This window comes from Chiloscyllium plagiosum, unplaced genomic scaffold (assembly GCF_037043375.1).
Source record: "Chiloscyllium plagiosum isolate Xiang-an unplaced genomic scaffold, Cpla_swu_hap1 HiC_scaffold_2, whole genome shotgun sequence".
Classification (NCBI taxonomy): Eukaryota; Metazoa; Chordata; class Chondrichthyes; order Orectolobiformes; family Hemiscylliidae; genus Chiloscyllium; species Chiloscyllium plagiosum.
In genome coordinates, this window is record NW_028270140.1 from 110,826,150 (window position 1) to 110,849,302 (window position 23,153).

At 43.4% G+C, this 23,153-nt stretch overlaps 1 protein-coding gene across 1 annotated transcript in view; it reads right to left on the reverse strand.

Annotated features, from left to right (window-relative positions):
- Positions 1–22,075, reverse strand: part of LOC148151963 (uncharacterized) — a 44,845-nt gene extending 22,770 nt beyond the window's left edge. Inside the window, exon 1 of the mRNA XM_087993992.1 lies at positions 21,934–22,075. Coding sequence (XP_087850118.1) covers positions 21,934–22,075 — 142 coding nt within the window. The remainder of the gene's footprint in view (positions 1–21,933) is intronic.
- Positions 22,076–23,153: the final 1,078 nt, after the last annotated feature.

Below are 23,153 nucleotides of genomic sequence, written 5' to 3' on the forward strand. Positions count from 1 at the left end.
TGAATTCCCTATTTGATGTCATAGTTTTGGATTTCCTAGGTTCTGTGGTCCCTATCTCTCTGGTTAAAAGGTCAGTGAAGAACCAAACACAGGGGAAGAATGGCTGTCCTGCTTCATTTAAGTCAGTTGACCATTAGGTTAGCAATTAGATTTCAATTTCTCAAGTACAGAAAGTCCCATCTCAAAAACCTGCTATCCAGTTGTACCACCAATTGCTCTGTCGTCCCAGCCGTTTCAGGTGGGAGTGGTAGTCAGTGCTAGGATTACTGCTACGATCTTTGCATCCTCATATGAGGCTTTAATTTTGACATCTCCTTGCAACTGCTTCAGTTCCTTTCAGAAGATTTGTTATATAATCCTCCCTTCTGAAGCTTCCTCTTCTTCTCTATGTCCTCCTTTTAGGTACTCCCTTTGAATAAGCTGTTAATCACAAGTCCTAATATCTTTTCATTTCTTCAGTGTTAAAGTTTGTTTGATATTAGCTTTATTGAGCATCTTTGGATGCACTGTGATGCTAAACATACCATATGTAATTGCAACTTTTTGCTGCATCTATTCAACTTCTTTGAATGCCACTATTAACTTTGCTTTCACTTTTCTTTCAGGTAGTGTGATCCATTACAGGGCAATTCACTTTTTAAAAATAAATTCTAATCATTTCCCTGTGGACCTTTGATGGATTATTTAAATCTGTGTTGTCTCGTTACTGACATTCCTTCAATGGATTACATAATGATCCAGAACAGAAAAATCATTAGTAGGGATGACGTGGCAGCACACTTTACCCCTGATGATTCATGAGGGGCAGAGAGAAAGCTCAGCCCTCTAACAAAGGTTGATTTAAAATAAAAAATGATCAAATGAAGAAGAATAAGTGAATGAGGAGCAAATGTTAAGTACTGTCTTTACATAAGAGTTGAGAGCTAAGAAATGTTTTGAATTAGATTTTTGAATTTGAGACTACTTCAGTATTGTAAAGCGGTAAAGTAGTCAAGATATCGAAGAGTGAATGCCAAGGCATTATTAGAAAACAGATGCCAAAATACAATATGCCTGAAGGATTCTAAGATGCAAACTGACTCACTGAAAGCAAAGTAATTGGTCTGTTGAAAAGGTGTATCCGTCCACTGATTAAAATTGGGCCTAAATCAGAAGTAGGTTAGAATATGCAGGATGGCACAAAAAATTGGAAGGGGGCTAAATAGTGAGAAGGGTGGCTATAAATTTCAGGAGGTCATTAACAGATTGGTCAGGTTTTCAGAGCAGGAACAAATTAATTCAACCAGGAATAGTGTGAGAAAATACCACGATAAATGGTAGGACTCTGGACAATACTGAAGATTAGAGGGACATTGGTGTGCATATCTATGTATTCCTAGAGGTAGCAGGGCAGATGGATACGGTGGTTTACAGGGAATATAGGATACTTACTTTTATTAGTCAAGGTATAGATTACAGCAGCAAGGAGGTTTTACTGAATCAATGTGACATGCTGGTTAGGTCACAGTTGTCGTGCTGTGTGCAGTTCTGGTCACCACATTATTGGAAGGACATGATTGCATTTTTAAAAATGCAAAGGAGATTTACCAAGTTGCTGAGAGGGTTAGAGGGTCTGAGCTGACAGGAAAGATTGGATAGGCTTGGGATCATTGTCCTTGGTGCAATGAAAGTTGAGAGGGGACCTGATAAAGGTTGTTCAGATTATGAGGGACATAGATATGCTGAATATGAAGTCATATTTTTCTATGAGCCAGGAGTACAGATTTAAGGCTGAGAGGCAAGTAAACAAGTAAATTGTTTTCACCCAGTGGGTGGTTTAAGTCTAGAACTCTGGCTAAAAGGGTGATTGAGTCAAAAAATATTTGCAATGTTTAAATGGAATTCAGATGTTCACTTGTGTTGTCACATCCTCTCGTACTATAGGCTAAGATCTGGAAAATGAGATTAATTTGTCAGACATTTATTGAATTGAACAATCATATGGGTCAAATTGCCTCTTTCTGTGCTATAAATGTCTATGAGTCTATAATTTTTTTTAGATTAGATTAGATTAGATTTGATTTGTTTTGTTTTATCCTAATTTGCTAATAAAACAAAGTCTGTTAACATTTTCAGGACATACTTAATTGGCTTGGATGGATAGTGGTACAAAAGTATTCAACAATTCCTTCACAGTGTCTTAATATTTGACATTAAAGACAACTGGGACTTATGTTTCTTAGTATAGATGATAGGAAACAAGTACAGGAATAAATTTATTGTGTTATTATTTATTTACTTCATTCTAAATATAGCACTGAGAAGTGCATTGTAATTAGAATTCTTGCAGATCTTGTTTTGATTGTGGTTGATGCCAGGTTCCATTTTTATGATGATACAGAACATTCTTATTTGAATTTTTGATTTTCAGCAAATTATCCTGAGACTAAGTTTGATGACTATTTTCTTCAGGACATTGTTATGGACTAGACCAAACTACTCAAAACATATTTAAGCAGGCAGCCCAGACTATAACTTTGCAATTTGCTTTGGTAAGTGTACAGTGAAAATTACCCGGATTAAGTTAGCAAGGCTGACTAAAAGTTTTATTCACAAAATTACACAATGAAGCATGAAGAACAGAATGAAGAACCATTACAGAACTCACTCTATTCAAACTAAACTTGAGTATGCTGTTTCTAATATACACAGGGGTTAGGGAGTCCAGAACTAGAGGGCATAGGTTTAGGGTGAGAGGGGAAAGATATAAAAGGGACCTAAGGGGCAACTTTTTTACACAGAGGGTGGTACGCGTATGGAATGAGCTGCTAGAGAAAGTGGTGGAGGCTGGTACAATTGCAACATTTAAGAGGCATTTGGTTGGGTATATGAATAGGAAGGGTTTGGAGGGATATGGGCCGGGTGCTGGCAGGTGGGACTAGATTGGGTTGGGATATCTGGTTGGCATGGATGTGTTGGACCGAAGGATCTGTTTCCATGCTGTACATCTCTAAGATTCTGATTCTATGCCTATGGAGAAATGGCATAATAAGCTGACTTTATGAAAAGTAAACTAAGTATCAGTGTTGTAAATCAGAATAATTCACATGTAGCATTACAAGGGATCTGCTTTGTGACTAAATATCTCTGTTCTCTTCATAACTGACCAGACAAATTTACATCAAATAGCCAAAAGTACAAACAGCAAGAACCTGCAATTAGAACTGGATTACCTTCAATGCCACAAAGAATAAATGGCAGGTTGTCTAATTAGTTTTCAAAGATTTGGGAAAAGCAAAGCAGAATATTTTAATAATGTTCAGGCACTAGGAACAATGGACCAAAGGGATTTAAGGATGAAGGATTGGAAGAGATAATGTTAGTATAGAAGCTGGATATGGTGGAAGCTGCCAGAAAGGATTAATTTAGTTAAGGTGATAGGCAATCAACTATTGTCAAAAAGCTTTGATTGTTGGTTGGTGTTGAGGAATACACCATTATCGGGGCCTTCATCATCAGATGGTAGAAGGATTTATTGCCATACTGCTTTCATTTGCTGCTTCCACTGCACTGAAAAATTGCCCAGAATTAAATAGATGACTCCCCATTTGAAATGCACTTTCAGGGATAGAACACAAAATGCTCGAAGATCTGTCCTAGCAGTAGAACAGTCATGTGAGCACTCCATTTGTCTGCTCCATTGGTGTTAGTGCTATCATGGCTCAAGTGAATGTTCATTCAGATAGTATGTCTGGGCTTTTCAATGTGGCTTGACTCAGGTATTAAGAAATGAAACAAAGAATTGTGGATGATGGAGATCTGAAACAAAAACAGAAACTGCCGGCAAAACTCAGCTGACTTAGCAGCATCTGTGGGGAGAAAGCAGAGTTAACCTTTCAAATCTGGTGACTCTTCATCAGAACCCTGGCAGATCTGCTGAGTTTCACCAGGAACTCCTATTTATGTTAAGAAATAACCTTTGTTTATACATAACAAGGCTCTGACTTACAGAGCTTAGCCAAATAGTTAGAAGAACTAAAAATGTCATGCAGTGTGTAACAACCATGACAGCTCCCAGGAAAGTCAGAAAGGACCTATGTTATGGATTGGCAGTTAACATCTATGAGGTGAAGCCTGCCTACCTTTTATTAATGATTATGTCACTGTCGTCCATTTCATTGTGTACCTGGGGAGCACGTGCTATCTTTTTGTAATGTCAACACCCCTTTCCTGTCATTTCCTGAGTCTCCATGAGAACATTGTGTCATTATCCATGTGATGGAGACATGGACTGAGAACTTCTTTGAATTGTTACTAAAATAAGATCATAATTTAAATACTTTAAATGTATATTTTTGATCCCAACTCAACTAAGTGAACATCATGGACATCTTGTAGAAGTGCACTTTAAAATATTGGTCGAGCGATTAAGAAGTGAAAAGGGACGGTAATTTTAGTACCTTGATTTTTTGGGTACCACTGCTGCACATGTAGTAAATGGGAGCTGTAAGCATCGGGACTCAGAAATTGGGATGAGAGAAAGCCAAATTTAAATAATCATCTAAAGAAATTTCAATTTTATGTCTATTCAAACCATTTGAAATGGGAATGAAGTGTGATATGATATTAGAAATCCTTGCATGAGCAGCAAGTCAATATGCTGCTTTTGATACATTCCACCATTTGTATGATGCAATCTTATAAGTTAATTGTAAAATTTCTATTATCACTATTATTTCAAGTGTTATTGGATAGCAGGCAAACTTGAGTACTCGGGCAGATGCTTTTTAATTCCTGTCTTCATTGCTCAATATCCAAGGCAGCTCTGGTAGGAAGGATAGATTTGTTATTTTGTTTCTATTTCAGAGTAGATACACTCATGTTTTCAGATTTCAAATTGAGAACCCAAACCTTAATTAATCCATGCCTAGAAAGTGGTTAAGTCCTTAAATACGCGATAAAACGATCTTAAACATGACTTGATCCTCTAATTACATTGTGCTTAAGTCAATATTTCTGGAGGGCTGTGTTCTGCAAGTAATCAGGGTACTTTAGAGAGAAGCTCCTTTTGCCAGCATTGCTCAAGTTTTAAAAATGCTTGCATTCTGCTGATCTAATGCAATCATCTTTCTTTAGGCCACTAGTTGGTAAAATATGCTTCCGTGTAAAGTAATCCATTGACATTTTACAAGCTTCTTAAATTAATCAACATTCTACTGACTTGGTGCTTCCAATGCTGAGGCTGTCTTTTCTCATACTGTAAGTACATCTCTTTTGTTCATTGATTTTTATTTTGTGTGAGCGTACTAATCGGAATTTTTGGCTCAGCCATTGATCACTGTCTGCAAGAAGCCCAAGTAAACAACATGATAACTGTGAATTAGAATGCTGAAACATGAAATATTTTCATTCTCCTTCATTTCTTTTGTTCTAGTCAGAAAACTTTAAGAAAACGTAAACTTCTGTCATGGAACAAGTGAATTAATTAATCAACTGAATACCTCCCTCCCCATCCCCCGACTCTCATCCCAGCCCTTCCATCTCCCTTCCACTCCTCCTTGCCACCAATTGGATTCATTCCTCCCATTAACCAAACAGGTCATACCCTCTACCTGTGTTCACCTATCCCCACTTCACCACCCTGCCCCTGTCACCCCCTTTATCTGCAGCTGCCCCTACGTCTAACCCAGTCCTGAAGAAGGGTTACACCCGAAACGTCAACTTCTCCACCTCGTGAGGCTACTTGGCTTGCCGTGTTCTTCCAGCCTCCTGCCTGTTTACTTCGGATTCTAGCATCTGCAGTATTTTTTTTGTCTATAACTGAATACTGTAGATGGTATTTAAGGATTGCAAAAGCCTATATGATTTCATGGTCACAATAATTTTCAAGCATTGAGCTTTCTTTAGACTCCATGATCATTCTAGAAATCTGAGTCATCAATTTTTTCGAATGTTATTGTATCTCAATTGGTTGTGCAGATTGGTTCTCATGGAGTTGTGCCACTTGATACAATTGCTATATCTCTGATTATTAACCAGTATCTCCTGACTAAGTTATTCCTCAACTTTAATAGTCATAGAGCCATACAATCTGGAAACAGCCCCTTTGTCCAACTAGTCCAAGCTGACCATGTTCCCAAACTAAACTAGTCCCACCTGCATGCATTTGGTGATATGCCTCCAAATCTTTCCAATACTTGTACTTATCCAGGCGTCTTTTAAACGTTCTAACTATACTGACAATCACCACTTTCTCTGGCAGTTCATTCCACATATGAATCATTCTTTGCATAAAAATGTTACACTTCATGTTCTTTTGAAATCGTTCTCCTCTCACCTGAAAAAATGCCCCCTAGTTTTGAACTCTCCCACCTTAGGGAAAATAACTTTGCTAATCACCTTATCTATGCTCCTCATTGTTTTACAAACTTTTATAAGGTTACCTCTCAACCTCCTACATTACACTGAAAAATGTCCCAGCCTGTCCGGCCTTTTCTTATAACTCAAACCGTCCATTCCCGGCAACATCCTGGTAAACCTTTTCTGAACTCTCTTCAATTTAATAATATCCTTCCTATAGCAGAGTAACTTGAACTGCACTCATTACTTCAGAAGGCACCTCACTAACCACCTCAACATTATGTCTCAACTCCTGTACTTAAAGGTCTGAGCAATGAATGCAAGTGTGCTAAATGTCTTCTTAACTACCCTATCTACCTCTGACGCAAATTTCAAAGAACTATATTACTGAACTCCTTGGTCTCTGTACAACATTACCCAGAGCGTTCCCATGAATTGTATAATATTTTAATTCTAGTTTTCAAACCATCACCACCCTCCCCCCAACCCTCCCAGAAAAGACCTATCGATGTTGTGGTTCTGTTCGCCGAGCTGGAAGTTTTTGTTGCAAACGTTTCGTCCCCTGGCTAGGCGACATCATCAGTGCTTGGGAGCCTCCTGCGAAGCGCTTCTTTGATGTTTCCTCCGGTGTTTATAGTGGTCTGTCCCTGCCGCTTCCGGTTGTCAGTTTCAGCTGTCCGCTGTAGTGGTTGGTATATTGGGTCCAGATCGATGTGTTTGTTGATGGAGTTTGTGGAGGAATGCCATGCCTCTAGGAATTCCCTGGCTGTTCTCTGTCTGGCTTGCCCTATGATACTGGATCAGTGGTGCTGGAAGAGCACAGCAATTCAGGCAGCATCCGAGGAGCTTCGAAATCGACGTTTCGGGCAAAAGCCCTTCATCAGGAATAAAGGCAGAGAGCCTGAAGCGTGGAGAGATAAGCTAGAGGAGGGTGGGGGTGGGGAGAGAGTAGCATAGAGTACAATAGGTGAGTGGGGGAGGAGATGAAGGTGATAGGTCAGGGAGGAGAGGGTGGAGTGGATAGGTGGAAAAGGAGTTGGGCAGGTCGGACAAGTCCGGACAAGTCAAGGGGACAGTTTTGCTGGAGGTTAGAAACTAGGATGAGTTGGGGAAGGGGAAATGAGGAAGCTGTTGAAATCCACATTGATGCCCTGGGGTTGAAGTGTTCCGAGGCGGAAGATGAGGCGTTCTTCTTCCATGCATCTGGTGGTGAGGGAGCGGCGGTGGAGGAGGCCCAGCACCTCCATATCCTCGGCAGAGTGGAAGGGGGAGTTGAAATGTTGAGCCACGGGGCGGTTTGGTTGATTGGTGCGGGTGTCTCGGAGATGTTCCCTAAAGCGCTCTGCTAGGAGGCGCCAGTCTCCCCAATGTAGAGGAGACCGCATCGGGAGCAACGGATACAATAAATGATACTAGTGGATGTGCAGGTAAAACTTTGATGGATGTGGAAGGCTCCTTTAGGACCTTGGATGGAGGTGAGGGAGGAGGTGTGGGCACAGGTTTTACAGTTCCTGCGGTGGCAGGGGAAAGTGCCAGGATGGGAGGGTGGGTCATAGGGGGGCGTGGACCTGACCAGGTAGTCACGGAGGGAACGGTCTTTGTGGAAGGCGGAGAGGGGTGGGGAGGGAAATATATCCCTGGTGGTGGGGTCTGTTTGGAGGTGGTGGAAATGTCGGCAGATGATTTGGTTTATGCGAAGGTTGGTAGGGTGGAAGGTTCTGCCCTTGTTGCGGTTGGAGGGGTGGGGTCTGAGGGCGGAGGTGCGGGATGTGGACGAGATGCGTTGGAGGGCATCTTTAACCACGTGGGAAGGGAAATTGCGGTCTCTAAAGAAGGAGGCCATCTGGTGTGTTCTATGGTGGAACTGGTCCTCCTGGGAGCAGATACGGCGGAGGCGGAGGAATTAGGAATACGGGATGGCATTTTTGCAAGAGATAGGGTGGGAAGAGGTGTAATCCAGTTAGCTGTGGGAGTCAGTGGGTTTGTAAAAAATATCAGTGTCAAGTCGGTCGTCACTGATGGAGATGGAGAGGTCCAGGAAGGGGAGGGAGGTGTCAGAGATGGTCCAGGTAAATTTAAGGTCAGGGTGGAATGTGTTGGTGAAGTTGATGAATTGCTCAACCTCCTCGCGGGAGCACGAGGTGGCGCCAATGCAGTCATCAATGTAGCGGAGGAAGAGGTGGGGAGTGGTGCCGGTGTAATTACGGAAGATCAACTGCTCTACGTAGCCAACAAAGAGACAGGCATAGCTGGGGCCCATACGTGTGCCCATGGCTACCCCTTTGGTCTGGAGGAAGTGGGAGGATTCAAAGGAGAAATTGTTAAGGGTGAGGACCAGTTTGGTCAAACGAATGAGAGTGTCGGTGGAGGGGTACTGTTAGGAACATCTGGAGAGGAAAAAACGGAGGGCTTGGAGGCCCTGGTCATGGCGGATGGAGGTGTAGAGGGATTGGATATCCATGGTGAAGATGAGGCGTTGGGGGCCGGGGAAACGGATGTCGTGGAGGAGGTGGAGGGCGTGGGTGGTGTCTCGAACGTATGTGGGGAGTTCCTGGACTAGGGGGGATAGGACAGTGTCAAGGTAGATAGAGATGAGTTCAGTGGGGCAGGAGCATGCTGAGACAATGGGTCGACCAGGGTGGTCAGGCTTGTGGATCTTGGGAAGGAGGTAGAACCGGGCAGTGCGGGGTTCCCGGACTATGAGGTTGGAAGCTGTGGGTGGGAGATCTCCTGAGGTGATGAGGTTCTGTATGGCCTGGGAGATGATGGTTTGGTGATGGGGGTTGGGGTCATGGTCAAGGGGGCGGTAGGAAGAGGTGTCCTCGAGTTGGCTTCAGCGAGATGGTGAGGTCAGGATTGGAGTAGAGGGATTGGAGGGCTGCGCGTTGTGAGGGTGAGAGGTTGGAGTGGGGGAGGGGGGTCGACAGGTTGAGGCGGTTAATGTCCCGGCAGAAGTTGGAAATGAAGAGGTCGTGGGCAGGTAATAGGCCAGCACGGGGTGTCCAGGTGGATGCAGTGTGTTGGAGGTGGGCAAAGGGGTCCTCGGAAGATGGGCGGGAATGCTGATTGTGAAAGTAAGCTCGGAGGCGGAGGCGACGGAAGAATTGTTCGATGTCACGGCGTGTATTAAATTCATTGATGCGTGGACGGGGGGGGACGAAGGTGAGTCCTTTGCTGAGGACTGATCGTTCGTCCTCAGTGAGGGGGAGGTCTGGAGGGATGGTGAAAACTCGGCAGGGCTGGGAGCTGGGAGCTGGGAGCTGGTGTGGGTGTAGAGCTGGGAGTGGGGTCGGAGCCAGTACCTGGAGTGGGTGCGATGGTGGGGGGAATGTGGGTAGAGTCATGAGCATGGGTAGTGTTCCCCTCGGGGTTCTGGGGGGTGGGGATAGTGACAGTGGGGTCTGTGGGGGGCGTGTCAGCAGAATGCAGGTGAGTGGCACTGGTGGGGGCGGAAGTGGTGGCAGACACGGCAGTAGGGGTGGCGGAAGTCACTGAGCGTGTGGCATCGGCGATGATGTGAGGGCGGAAGTGGCTGTGGGAGTGGCCATGATGGGGGCAGAAGTGACATCATCAATCAGCGTGGGGGTGGTAGCTGCATCAGCTGCATGGATACCTTGTATAGGTGTTCCTCTTCTTCTTTTTGCAGTTCTGGTGTACTGCAGTGTGTTGTGGCCCTTTTGAATAGTGTCCTGATGCAGCTTCATTTGTGTGTGTTGGGGTGGTTACTTTCATAGTTTAGGACTTGGTTTGTGTGTGTGGCTTTCCTGTATACCCTTGTAGTGAATTCTCCGTTTGGTGTTCGCTGTACCATCACGTCTAGGAATGGGAGTTGGCTATCCTTTTCTTCTTCTCTCGTGAATCGGATTCCTGTGAGTGTGGCGTTGATGATCCGGTGTGTTTTTTCTATTTCCGTGTTTTTAATGATTACGAACGTGTCATCGACATATCTGACCCAGAGTTTGGGTTGAATTTGTGGTAGGACTGTTTGTTCTAACCTTTGCATAACTGCCTCTGCTATGATTCCCGAGATTGGTGATCCCATGGGTGTTCCGTTGATTTATTCGTATATCTGGTTGTTGAGTGTGAAGTGTGTTGTGAGGCACAAGTCCAGTAGTTTAAGTATGCCATCTTTGTTGATAGGTTCAGCGTCCTGTTTTCTGTTCTGTATGTCCAGTAGGTTGGCTATTGTTTCTCTGGCTAGGGTTTTGTCAATCGAAGTGAACAGTGCCGTCACGTCGAATGATATCATGGTTTCTTCTTTGTCTATGTGTATATTTCTGATGATGTCCAAGAATTCCTGTGTTGATTGTATAGAGTGTTTGGATCTGCTGGCCAGGTGTTTCAGTTTCTGTTGTAGTTCTTTGGCCAGTTTGTATGATGGTGTCCCTGGCAGTGATACTATGGGTCTGAGTGGGATGTCTGGTTTGTGTACTTTAGGTAATCCATAGAATCTGGGGGTGTTGTTGCTTTCCGGTTTCATTCATTGTAGGTCAGCTCAGGTTATCTGTCCGTTTTTTTGTAGATTCCTTAGTGTGTTATTTATCTTATTGGTGAGTTGTGGTGTGGGGTCAAATTCCTTCATTTGGTAGGTGTTGATATCTGCAAGTAGTTGTTGTGCTTTTTGGATGTAATCAGATTTATCTAGGATGACCGTCATTCGGCCTTTATCTGCTGGTAGTATGATTATGTTCTTATTGTTTCTTAGTGATTTCAGTGCTTCCCTCTCCTTGGTGTTGAGGTTATGTGTTTGTCTTTTCCTTATTATCAGAGGTACGACCGTTTGTCTCACTGTTTGTTGTGTCTCTTCTGTCAGTCCATTGTTCCTGAGTGTGCATTCTAGTGCTGCTAGGAAGTCTGCTGTCTTGGCGTCCCTGTGGTTGTAGTTGAGTCCCTTGGCCAGTATTGTTCTTTCCGTGTCTGTGAGCTGTCTGTGGGAGAGGTTTTTAACCCAGGTGTGTGTTGTAGTGTCCTCTTTGTTGTGTGTTAGTTTGGCCATTTTTTCTTTTAGTGCCGTTTTTTTGCGGTGTGTTGTCCTGTTCTGTCCTATGGTGACAACCTGTTCTATGGTCCGGGTCCATTCCTGATTCGTGGTTTTTGAAATTAACGACTTTTGGCGCGTAATTTCATGTCTGTATCTGTGAAGTCGGTTGTGCGCGTCTGTGATCATTACCTGGATCATCCTGAATCCGTTCTGCTGGGCTGTTTCCCTGGCTTGTGGGTTGTTGACTGGTGGTCTGTATCTGACACATTGTACTCCATCTGACACATTGTACTACCATACATCAGGAGCATCTCGGAACTGACAGCCAGACTACTGCGACCCCTAGGACTCATAACGGCACACAAACCAACAGCCACGCTCAGACAACAACTCACCAGAACGAAGGACCCGATACCCAACATGAGCAAGATGAATGTAGTGTACAAAATACCATGCAAGGACTGCACTAATCACTATATAGGACAAACAGGAAGACAGCTAACAATCCGCATACATGAACATCAACTAGCCACGAAACGACACGACCAGCTATCCTTAGTAGCCACACACACAGACAACAAACAACATGAATTCGACTGGGACAACACTACTATCATAGGGCAAGCCAGACAGAGAACAGCCAGGGAATTCCTAGAGGCATGGCATTCATCCACAAACTCCATCAACAAACACATCGACCTGGACCCAATATACCAACCACTACAGCGGACAGCTGAAACTGACAACCGGAAGCGGCAGGGACAGACCACTATAAACACCGGAGGAAACATCAAAGAAGCGCTTCGCAGGAGGCTCCCAAGCACTGATGATGTCGCCTAGCCAGGGGACAAAACGTTTGCAACAAAAACTTCCAGCTCGGCGAACAGAACCACAACAACGAGCACCCGAGCTACAAATCTTCGCACAAACTTTGAGACCTATCGATCTCTGTAATTTCCTCAGCTATTCAATTCTCCCAAATGTTTACAACCCTCCAATTGTGGCCTTTTGTACCTTCCTGATTGTAAGTGGTGGCAGTGCCTTCAGCTCTCTCCTAATGTCTTCCTCTTTCTTTAAAAGTTTAGGACTGCTTGACCAACTGTTTGATAAAGAGGAAGCATTAGAAAGCCTGGCTGTACTTAAAGTTGATAAATTACCAGGAGTTGATTAGATGCATCTGAGAGTACCCGTGTGAGAATACTGAGGGAAGGATGAAATTGTGAAAGAACTGGATATAATTGGGACTCTGGGCAAAACTGAGGACTGCAGATGCTGGAAATCAACGTCTAGATTAGAGTGGTGCTGGAAAAGCACAGCAGGTCAGGCAGCATTCGAGGAGCAGGAAAATCGACATTTCGGGCAAAAGCCCTTCATCAAGAATGATGAAGGGCTTTTGCCCGAAAGGTCAGTTTTCCTGCTCCTTGGATGCTGCCTGACCTGCTGTGCTTTTCCAACACCACTCTAATCTAGACTATAATTGGGACCTTAATTGCTTGCAATTTACATAAATAGCTGTGAATTGGGGACCAAGAGTAGTGTGTCAAAGTTCACATATGACGCTAAGATGAGTGGTAGAGCAAGTATGCAGAGGACACTAAAAGCCTGTAGAAGGATATCGATAGGTTAAGTGAGTGGGCAAGGGTCTGGCAGATGGAGTACAATGTTGGTAATTTGAGGTCATCCATTTTGGTAGGCATAACAGCAAAAAGGACTATTATTTAAATGGTGAAAAATTGCAGCATGTTGCTGTGCAGAGGGACCTTGGTACCCTTGTACATGAAACACAAAAGGTTGGCTTGCAGGTGCAGCAGATAATCAAGAAGGCAAATGAAATATTCTCCTTTATTGCTAGAGGGATGGAGTTGAAAAGCAGGGAGGTTGTGTTGCAGCTGTATGGAGTGCTGGTGAGGCCACACCTGGAATACTGTGTACAGTTTTGGTTACCTTACTTGAGAAAGAATGTACTGGCACTGGAGGGGATGCAGAGAAGGTTCACTGGGTTGATTCTGGATTTGAGAGGGTTACCTTATGAGGAGAGATTGAGTAGTCTGAAACTATATTCATTGGAATTTAGAAGAATGGGGGAGGAGCGGGGGTCTTATCGAAGTATATAAATTTATAAAGGGATAAGATAGAGACTGGGAGGTTATTTCCACTGCCGGGTGAAACTAGAACTAGGGGACATAGTCTCAAAATAAAGTGGAGTAGACCAGAGACTGAGTTGAGGACGAACCTCTTCACCCAAAAGATTATGAATCTGTGGAATTCCCTACCAGTGAAGCAGTTGATGCTTTTTAAGGCATGGATAGATAGATTTTTGAACAATAAAGGAATTAAGGGTTATAGTGAGCAGATGAGTAAGTGGAGCATGCTTCATGAAAAAAATCAGCCATGATCTTGTTGAATGGCAGAGCAGGCTTGCGGGGCCAGATGGCTTACCTTTGCTCTTTTCACTTATGTTCTTATAATCTTCCGATTCTGTTTACATACGGGGGGACATGCCGAGGGGCTTGAAAAATGCAATTGTTATGCTATTGTTCTAAGGAAGGATGTTAGGCTTAACCCAGGCTAACATTGGTGGTGGGAATGTTTTCAGAAATGATAATCTGAGACAAACTTAATCACTTGGACAAATGTGCAGTAATTAAGGAATGTCAAACAGATAAATTAGAGACAAATTATGATCAACTAATTTGATTGAGTTTCTTGGTGTGGGAGCAAAGAGGATTGATGAGATTAATACAGTTGATGTGGTGTGCACAGACCTTCAAAATTCATTTGATAAAGTATCATGTAAAGGCATATCAGCAAATTTGGTGACAGCTGTTTGTATTATAAGAGGATGACTTGTGCCTTGTGGTAAAATCTGTGCTAAGCATTGCCTAATGTGCCTCCAGAGCAACAGTGGCTCAGAAGGTGAACAATTCACTGGCCTTTACTTTCTCTAGGCCCTTTTCTTGACCAGCTAAATTTTGTGTTTCTCTTCACGTCTTCGAATTCTCCTTTAAACAGTCAGCTTCCAAAGGTCACAGCCATCAATAATTGCCTCTTATTTGTCCGTATCAACTTGCCACTTTCATATCTTAGTTGCAGATATCTTTGTAGAGGTATGGACGCTCAGGAGATTGTCACTCAGTGGTTATTTTACTGCACAGTACACCTTAGATCTTTTATCAACATCCATCTGATGAACATAGCTAAGCAAATAAACTTGAAGCTTTTCTAATACGAAAAAGATGTGACTGCATCAATGCTAATTTGAGTGAGCAACAGGGAACATAGAAAAGTGGCGGATGGTTGTTTATCAGTTGGAGGAAGAGGATTCCCAGGGACCATTATTAGATTAGATTAGATTACATTACAGTGTGGAAACAGGCCCTTCGGCCCAACAAGTCCACACTGACCCGCAACCCATCCATACCCCTACATTTACCCCTTACCTAACACTACGGGCAATTTAGTATGGCCAATTCACCTAACCTGCATATCTTTGGACTGTGGGAGGAAACTGGAGCACCCGGAGGAAACCCACGCAGACACGGGGAGAATGTGCAAACTCCACACAGTCAGTCGCCTGAGGCAGGAATTGAACCTGGGTCTCTGGCGCTGTGAGGCAGCAGTGCTAACCACAGTGCCACCGTGCCGTCACTACTTTTCTTGATTGGCATTGTTATCCTAGACTTGGGTTCAAAGGGAACAATTTCAGAATTTAGGCGTATGGTGAAATGAAAAGAAGGAAGTGATCACCAGAGGGGCATAGATAGGTCAGTGGGCTGAACAGGCACATTGCAGGTGAAATTTAATTAAAGCAAGGATTAACCAAATTTCAAATGTAAAAGTTATACTAAGCCTTTCCTGGTTTGTATTGGTGTGTATCTGAGAATACTGAGGGAAGCATGGGTGGATATTATGGAAACACTGGCTATAATCTTCTACCCTCCACTGGCTTGTCCTCAACTGGAGTGTTTGTTAAATGCTAGCCACTGCAGTTCATGAAGAATGTGAAAGCATTGGAGAAGAAGTGAAAATATTCACAAGAATTATTCTAAGCATTATGGACTTTCGTGATACGGATAGATTAGAGAATCCTCAGTGCTACAGCAGGCGCACAGAGAGGGGAGCCGGAAGGTAAGCGGAGAACAGTTTAAATTAATGTTTTTCTTTTCGCAGTCTGTGTTTGTTTTCAACTAGGAGCGGGAACCCGAAGTTGTCAACAGAGGCTTCTGGGAAGGTAAGACGTTTGAGTGGAGAAGTAACCCGAGACACTACACGTGTAGTGTCTCCCACCCTCCCTCCTCCTCTAACCTAAAGGATTCAGTCGGCTGAACAGGTAAACTACTTAGTGTTCTTGTTTTGGAGACTAAGTATAGAGTTATGGCAGCGCAGGCAGTGGAATGTTCCTCCTGCAGGATGTGCGAGGTAGGGGTGACCACCGATGCTCCTGCCGACTTCACCTGCAGGAAGTGCAGCCAGCTCCAGCTCCTCACAGACCACCTTGGGGAACTGGAGCTGGAGTTGGATGAACTGAGGATTATTCGAGAGGCTGAGAGAGTGATAGATAGAAGCTACAGGGACATAGTTACGCCAGAGAACAGAGGTAGCTGGGTAACAGTTAGAGGTGGGAAGGGGAGGTAGCAGGTAGTGCAGGGATCCCCTGTGGTTGTTCCCCTCAACAATAAGTATACCGCTTTGGATACTGTTGGGCGGGACGGCCTAGCAGGGATAAGCTGCAGTGACCGGGTCTCTGGCACGAGGTCTGGCTCTGAGGCTCAGAAGGGAAAGGGGGAGAGGAGGAGAGTGCTAGTTATAGGAGACTCTATAGTTAGAGGGACAGACAGGCGGTTCTGTGGACATGGGCGAGACTCTTGGATGGTTTGTTGCCTTCCGGGTGCCAGGGTCCGAGACGTCTCGGACCGTGTTTTCAGAATCCTTAAGGGGGAGGGTGTGCAGCCAGAAGTCGTGGTGCACGTTGGCACTAACGACATAGGTAGGAAGAAGGGTGGGGAGGTCATTCATGAGCTCAGGGAGTTAGGCTGGAAGCTAAAAGCTAGGACGGACAGAGTCGTCATCTCTGGGTTGTTGCCGGTGCCACGTGACAGTGAGGCAAGGAATAGGGAGAGAGTGCAGTTGAACACATGGCTGCAAGGATGGTGTAGGAGGGAGGGCTTCAGGTATTTGGACAATTTGACTGCATTCTGGGGAAGGTGGGACCTGTACAAACAGGACGGGTTGCACCTGAACCAGAAGGGCACCAATATCCTGGGGGGTAGGTTTGCTAGCACTCTTCGGGGGGGTTTAAACTAATTTGGCAGGGGGATGGGATCCGGACTTGTAGTCCAGCAAGGAGGCTAGCTGTTTGTCAGGATGTCCAAGAATGTAGGGAGGCTGTGGAGAAGGTAGCACTGACAGGGAGTACTTGCAGACACTGAGATGGGCTCAAGTGTGTATACTTCAACGCAAGGAGTATCAGAAATAAGGTGGGTGAACTTAAGGCGTGGATCGGTACTTGGGACTATGATGTTGTGGCCATCACGGAAACGTGGATAGAAGAGGGACAGGAATGGTTGTTGGAGGTTCCTGGTTACAGATGTTTCAGTGAGATTAGGGGGGGTGGCGTTGCTAATTAGAAATGGTATAATGGCTGCAGAAAGGCAGTTCGAGGGGGATCTGCCTTTGGAGGTAGTATGAGCTGAAGTCAGAAATAGGAAAGGAGCAGTCACTTTGTTGGGTGTTTACTATAGGCCCCCCAATAGCAGCAGAGATGTGGAGAAACAGATTGGGAAACAGATTTTGGAAGGGTGCAGAAGCCACAGGATAGTAGTCATGGGCGATTTCAACTTCCCAAATATTGATTAGAAGCTCTTTAGATCAAGTAGATTGGACGGGGCGGTGTTTGTGCAGTGTGTCCAGGAAGCTTTTCTAACTCAGTATGTAGATTGTCCAACCAGAGGGGAGGCCATATTGGATTTGGTACTTGGTAACGAACCAGGACAAGTGATGGGCTTGTTAGTGGGTGAGCATTTTGGTGATGGTGACCACAATTCTGTGACTTTCACCTTGGTTATGGAGAGAGATAGGTGCATGCAACAGGGCAGGTTTTACAACTGGGGGAAGGGTAAATACGATGCTGCAAGATAGGATCTGAGGAGCATAAATTGGGAGCACAGGCTGTCAGGGAAGGATGTCGTTGAAATGTGGAACCTTTTCAAGGAACAGATACGATGTGTCCTTGATATGTATGCACCTGTCAGGCAGGAAAGAGATAGTCGTGTGAGGGAACCTTGGTTGACGAGGGAGGTTGAATGTCTTGTAAAGAGGAAGAAGGAGGCTTACATAAGATTGAGGAAACAAGGTTCAGACAGAGCGTTGGAGGGATACAGGATAGCCAGGAGGTAGCTGAAGAAAGGGATTAGGAGAGCTAAGAGAGGGCATGAAAAATCTTTGGCGGGTAGGATCAAGGATAACCCCAAGGCCTTTTATGCGTATGTGAGAAACATGAGAATGACGAGAACGATGGTAGGTCCGATCAAGGACAGTAGTGGGAGACTGGGTATTGAGTCGGAAGAGATAGGAGAGGTCTTGAATGAGTACTTTTCTTCAGTATTTACAAATGAGAGGTACCGTATTGTTGAAGAGGAGAGTATGAAATGGACTGGTAAGCTAGAGGAGATACTTATTAGGAAGGAAGATGTGTTGGGCATTTTGAAAAACTTGAGGATAGACAAGTCCCCCGGGCCTGACGGGATATATCCTAGGATTATGTGGAAAGCAAGAGAGGAAATTGCAGAACCGTTGGCAATGATCTTTTCAACTTCACTGTCAACGGGGGTGGTACCAGGGGATTGGAGAGTGGCGAATGTTGTGCCCCTATTCAAAAAAGGGAATAGAGATAACCCCAGGAATTACAGGCCAGTTAGTCTTACTTCGGTGCTAGGCAAAGTAATGGAAAGGGTACTGAGGGATAGGATTTATGAGTATCTGGAAAGACACAGCTTGATTCGAGACAGCCAGCACGGATTTGTGAGGGGTAGGTCTTGCCTTACAAGTCTTATTGAATTCTTTGAGGAGGTGACCAAGCATGTGGATGAGGGTAGAGCAGTGGATGTAGTGTACATGGATTTTAATAAGGCATTTGATAAGGTTCCCCATGGTAGGCTTATGTGGAAAGTCAGGAGGCATGGGATAGTGGGAAGTTTGGCCAGTTGGATAGAGAACTGGCTAACCGGTCGAAGTCAGAGAGTGGTGGTAGATGGTAAATATTCAGCCTGGAGCCCAGTTACAAGTGGAGTTCGGCAGGGATCAGTTCTGGGTCCTCTGCTGTTTGTAATTTTTATTAATGACTTGGAAGAGGGAGTTGAAGGGTGGGTCAGTAAATTTGCAGATGATACGAAGATTGGTGGAGTTGTGGATAGTTAGGAGGGCTGTTGTCGGCTGCAAAGGGACTTAGATATGATGCAGAGCTGGGCTGAGGAGTGGCAGATGGAGTTCAACCCTGTCAAGTGTGAGGTTGTCCATTTTGGAAGGGCAAATAAGAATGTGGAATACAGGGTTAACGGTAGGGTTCTTAGTAAGGTGGAGGAGCAGAGGGATCTTGGGGTCTATGTTCATAGATCTTTGAAAGTTGCCACTCAGGTGGATAGAGCTTGTAAGAAGGCCTATGGTGTATTAGCGTTCATTAGCAGAGGGATTGAATTCAAGCGTCGTGAGGTGATGTTTCAGCTGTACAGGACCTTGGTAAGGCCACATTTGGAGTACTGTGTGCAGTTCTGGTTGCCTCATTTTAGGAAAGATGTGGAAGCTTTGGAGAGGGTGCAGAGAAGATTTACCAGGATGTTGCCTGGAATGGAGAATGGGTCGTACGAGGATAGGTTGAGAGGGCTAGGCCTTTTCTCATTGGAATGGCAAAGGATAAGGGGTGACTTGATAGAGGTTCATAAGATGATCAGGGGAATAGATAGAGTATACAGTCAGAGACTTTTTCCCCGGTACAACAGAGTGTTACAAGGGGACATAAATTTAAGGTGAAGGGTGGAAGGTATAGGGGGGATGTCAGGAGTAGGTTGTTTACCCAGAGAGTGGTGGGGGCATGGAATGCACTGCCTGTGGGAGTGGCAGAGTCAGAATCATTGGTGACCTTTAAGCGGCAATTGGATAGGTACATGGATGGGTGCTTAAGCTAGGAAATGTTTGGCACAACATCGTGGGCCAAAGGGCCTGTTCTGTGCTGTATTGTTCTATGTTCTATGTTCTATGGAGTTGATTTTTTCAGACAAATGGAGAATTGTTTCCAACAGTGGAAGGGTCAAAGACCAGAAGACATTTAAAGAGAATGGCAAAAGAACCAAATGCAATAGGACAAGCTATTTTACTTAGCAAGTTAATTTCTTCTGCAACAAACTGACTAAAAGTGTTCTGAAGACAAATTCAATTGTGGCTTTTAAAAGGAAAGTGGATAATTACTTGAAGAGGAAAAAAAATGTCAGATCTATTTGGGAAAAGCAGGGGAGTCAAATTAGCTTAATACTTCTTGCAGAAAGTTGGCATGGACATGACAGAGCAAATTGCCTCTTTCCGATCTGTAACCATTCTGTGCTTCTATGATTTTATAATGATATCTCCTTGAATATCTCAGCATGAAATGTTGTTTGATAACACTCCTGTGAGGCATAACAGGGTCTTTCTTAGATTAAAAGTGTCATCTCAATAATATGTTTTTTTTTGTTAAAGATAACCAGCAAATGATAGGATAGCCAATGACAGCAACTGCCTCCAATCTTTTTAATTTGTATGTTCTTAGTTTGTTAAACAAAGAAGGAAAACACAGGTGGAGGAATCTGGATTAAGGATTACTGAAGAAGACATGTTCAAACAATGTATATCTCAACAAGTGATTTACTGCCACACACACATAAACTATATTCATGGTTACACATGTACACAGTCTAATGATTCCCAGCTGTCTGAAGCCACTCCAGAACATTTAGGTCTGATTTGCTTATTGTAATCTTAATTATTCCTTTTTTGTAGCTTTACCTTGTCTTTTGATGACAAAAGAGCAGATTTTCACGCTTACAAAATATTTTAAATTAATTCTCTGTCCAATTCACAACAGATTATAAGTTTCTAATACTGAGCTTTGCTAAAGTATTGTTTTGTTGAAGTGCTTTGAAAACAAACAAAAAGAAACTGTTAGTTTAACTACAAAAGACTTTGTTGACAATAACATTTAGAATCAGATCAAACATTAGGAGTACAAACAAATAATTGGCATGCAGCATACATAACAGATCATCTAGATTATCCTAACATAAGAATAAAAATTGATTGATTGCACAAAAACAAAATTCACACAGAGAACACAGGAAGAATTCAGCAGATCAGTCAGCCTCTGCGGGGAGAACCGAAAGATCAAAGGTTTGAGTTATGTTCAGCCTGAAGCATTAGCCTGGCTGTGATGGCTTCCAACACTGTGATATTTGATGCAGATTTCCAACAACACTTGAACGAACTTTGTTAACTGTTTTCTTTTGCAAATATCTGAACAGCTTTTCCTATCTGTTTTTATATTTTTGGCAAATTTTGTCTCATACTTTAATTTTCCCTCCTTATTAATGTTTTAGTACCTTTTTGCTTTTTTTATATGTTCTATCCAACCTTCTGATCTGAAACCTATCTTCGCATAAATCCGTGAATTTTCCTTGAGTTTGAGACCATTTTTGACTTTGACTGTTTTAGTTAGCCATGAATGGTGGGTCTATCTTTAAGAATCTTTCTTATTTGTTGTAAGGAATCAATTATTCGCTTTCTGTAATATCCCCTGAAATATTTGCCATTGCATCTCTATTGACCTTTCATTTAACTGAATTGGCAATTTACTTTCACCATCTCTGCTTTCACACCCTCATAATTGCTTTTAAATTCCGAATAGTAGTCATACTTCTTACCCACAAACTCTGTGTAAAATTTAATCATTATATGATTCCTGCTACCCAGGACTGATTTCACTATGACGTCAGTAATTAATTCTATCTTATTGGTCAAAACCAAGTCTAGAATAACCTGATCTCTGGTTGGTTTCACATGTTTGTCTAAGAAAATGATTAGTACTGCTGCCTCACAATACCAGGGATCCAAGTTTGATTCTAACCTTGAGTGACTGCCTGTGTGGAGTTTACACATTCTCCCCATGTCTGCATGGGTTTCCTCCGGGTGTTTTGGTTTCCACCCACAGCCCAAAGGTATGCAGTTTAGGTGGATTGGCCATGGAAAGATTGTCCTTAATATTCAAGGACGAGTAGGTTAGGTGAACTAGCCATCGTAAATATAGAGTTACGGGATAAGGTAGGGGACTGCATCTGGGTGGGATGCTCTTCAGAGTGTTAGACTCAATGGGCCACATGGCCTGTTTCCACATTGTGGAGATTCTATGGAATGATATGAACCCTTCAATATTCTAGGTAATGTAGTAGCCACATCTCAGCAATGGCCACTGGGTGGACTTATTTACATCAATTGTATTGTTAGTTCATTTGTTTTGTTTCAAATGCTGCACACATTCAAGTACAGTGCCTTTAATTTTGACATTTTATTATTTTTGTAACCTCTAGACTTACCTGCTGATTTGCTTTTAGATCTGTATTCTTTATCCCTTCTTGTCTGTTTATCATGTCGCACATTAATGTCATTCTCGGTTGCCTTGATGTCACTGTACTCTACCACACCTTCTGAAATCTGGTCCCATATCAGTGAATGCATTGTCGCATGGTATCTGTTCATGTTGTATATTGCATTACAATTACATTACTCATCCAGCAGCAATCCACGGCATTCAGCACACAAACCAAAAGTAACTGTCTGCCTGATGGCAAGGTTAAGGACGTCTCCCTGGGATGGAGAGGATCTTGGAATGGGAGGGGAGGAATTCAGTTGTCGTGGTCCACTTGGGTATAAGCGACATTGATAGTATTAAGAAGGAGTTTCTGCTGAGGGAGTATGTGCATTGAGAGGCTAAATTTAAAAACAGATCCACAAAGCTAATAAATCTCTGAAATATTTCCTGAGCCACATGCAAATTGGCACAGAATAAATAAGATTAGAGATGAATGTGTGCTCACAGATTCATGTGAGGGAAAGGAAATTTTAATTTGATTCACAGGGCACTGACATGGGTACTGGAAAAATGGGAGCTATACCTTTGGGATGCCTTTATCCAAAATATGGTGGGACCAGTATCCTGGAATGCCATAATACTGGAGCTGTGGAGAGAGCTTTAAGTTGATTTGTAGGAGTAAGATTCCTGTGAGGAGAATTTTGTGAAAGTCAAAATGGAAGGACAAGAGGATAGTTTAGGTAAGGAATGTAAAATGTGACAGAAAGGGACAAAATGCACAAACATAAAAGTACGCAATAAGGTTAAAGCCAGCAAAAGTGATAAAAAGACAAAATTAACATCTTTTTTTCTGATTGCTCACAGCATTTGTAATGAGAGTGGTTGATTGCTAAAACAAGTACAAATGAATGAGCATGATGTGGGAATCATTGAAGTTGGGACCTGGTGCAAAATTTTCCCACTGTTTTGGCTAAGTAGTTTTTTTTCCTTTTATTTATGGCATGTGGGTGTTACTGGCTGGGTCAGCATTTACTGCCAAAACCTAAGTGTCTTTGGAATGAGTGGCTCGCTAGACCATTTCAGAGGGCAGTCAAAAGTCAACCACATTGCTTTGGGTGTGGAGTCACATGTATCTAGACCAGGCAAAGATGACAGATTTATTCATCAGGTAGTAATGAACAAGATGGGTTTTTATAATAATCAACATTTGCTACATGGTCACCA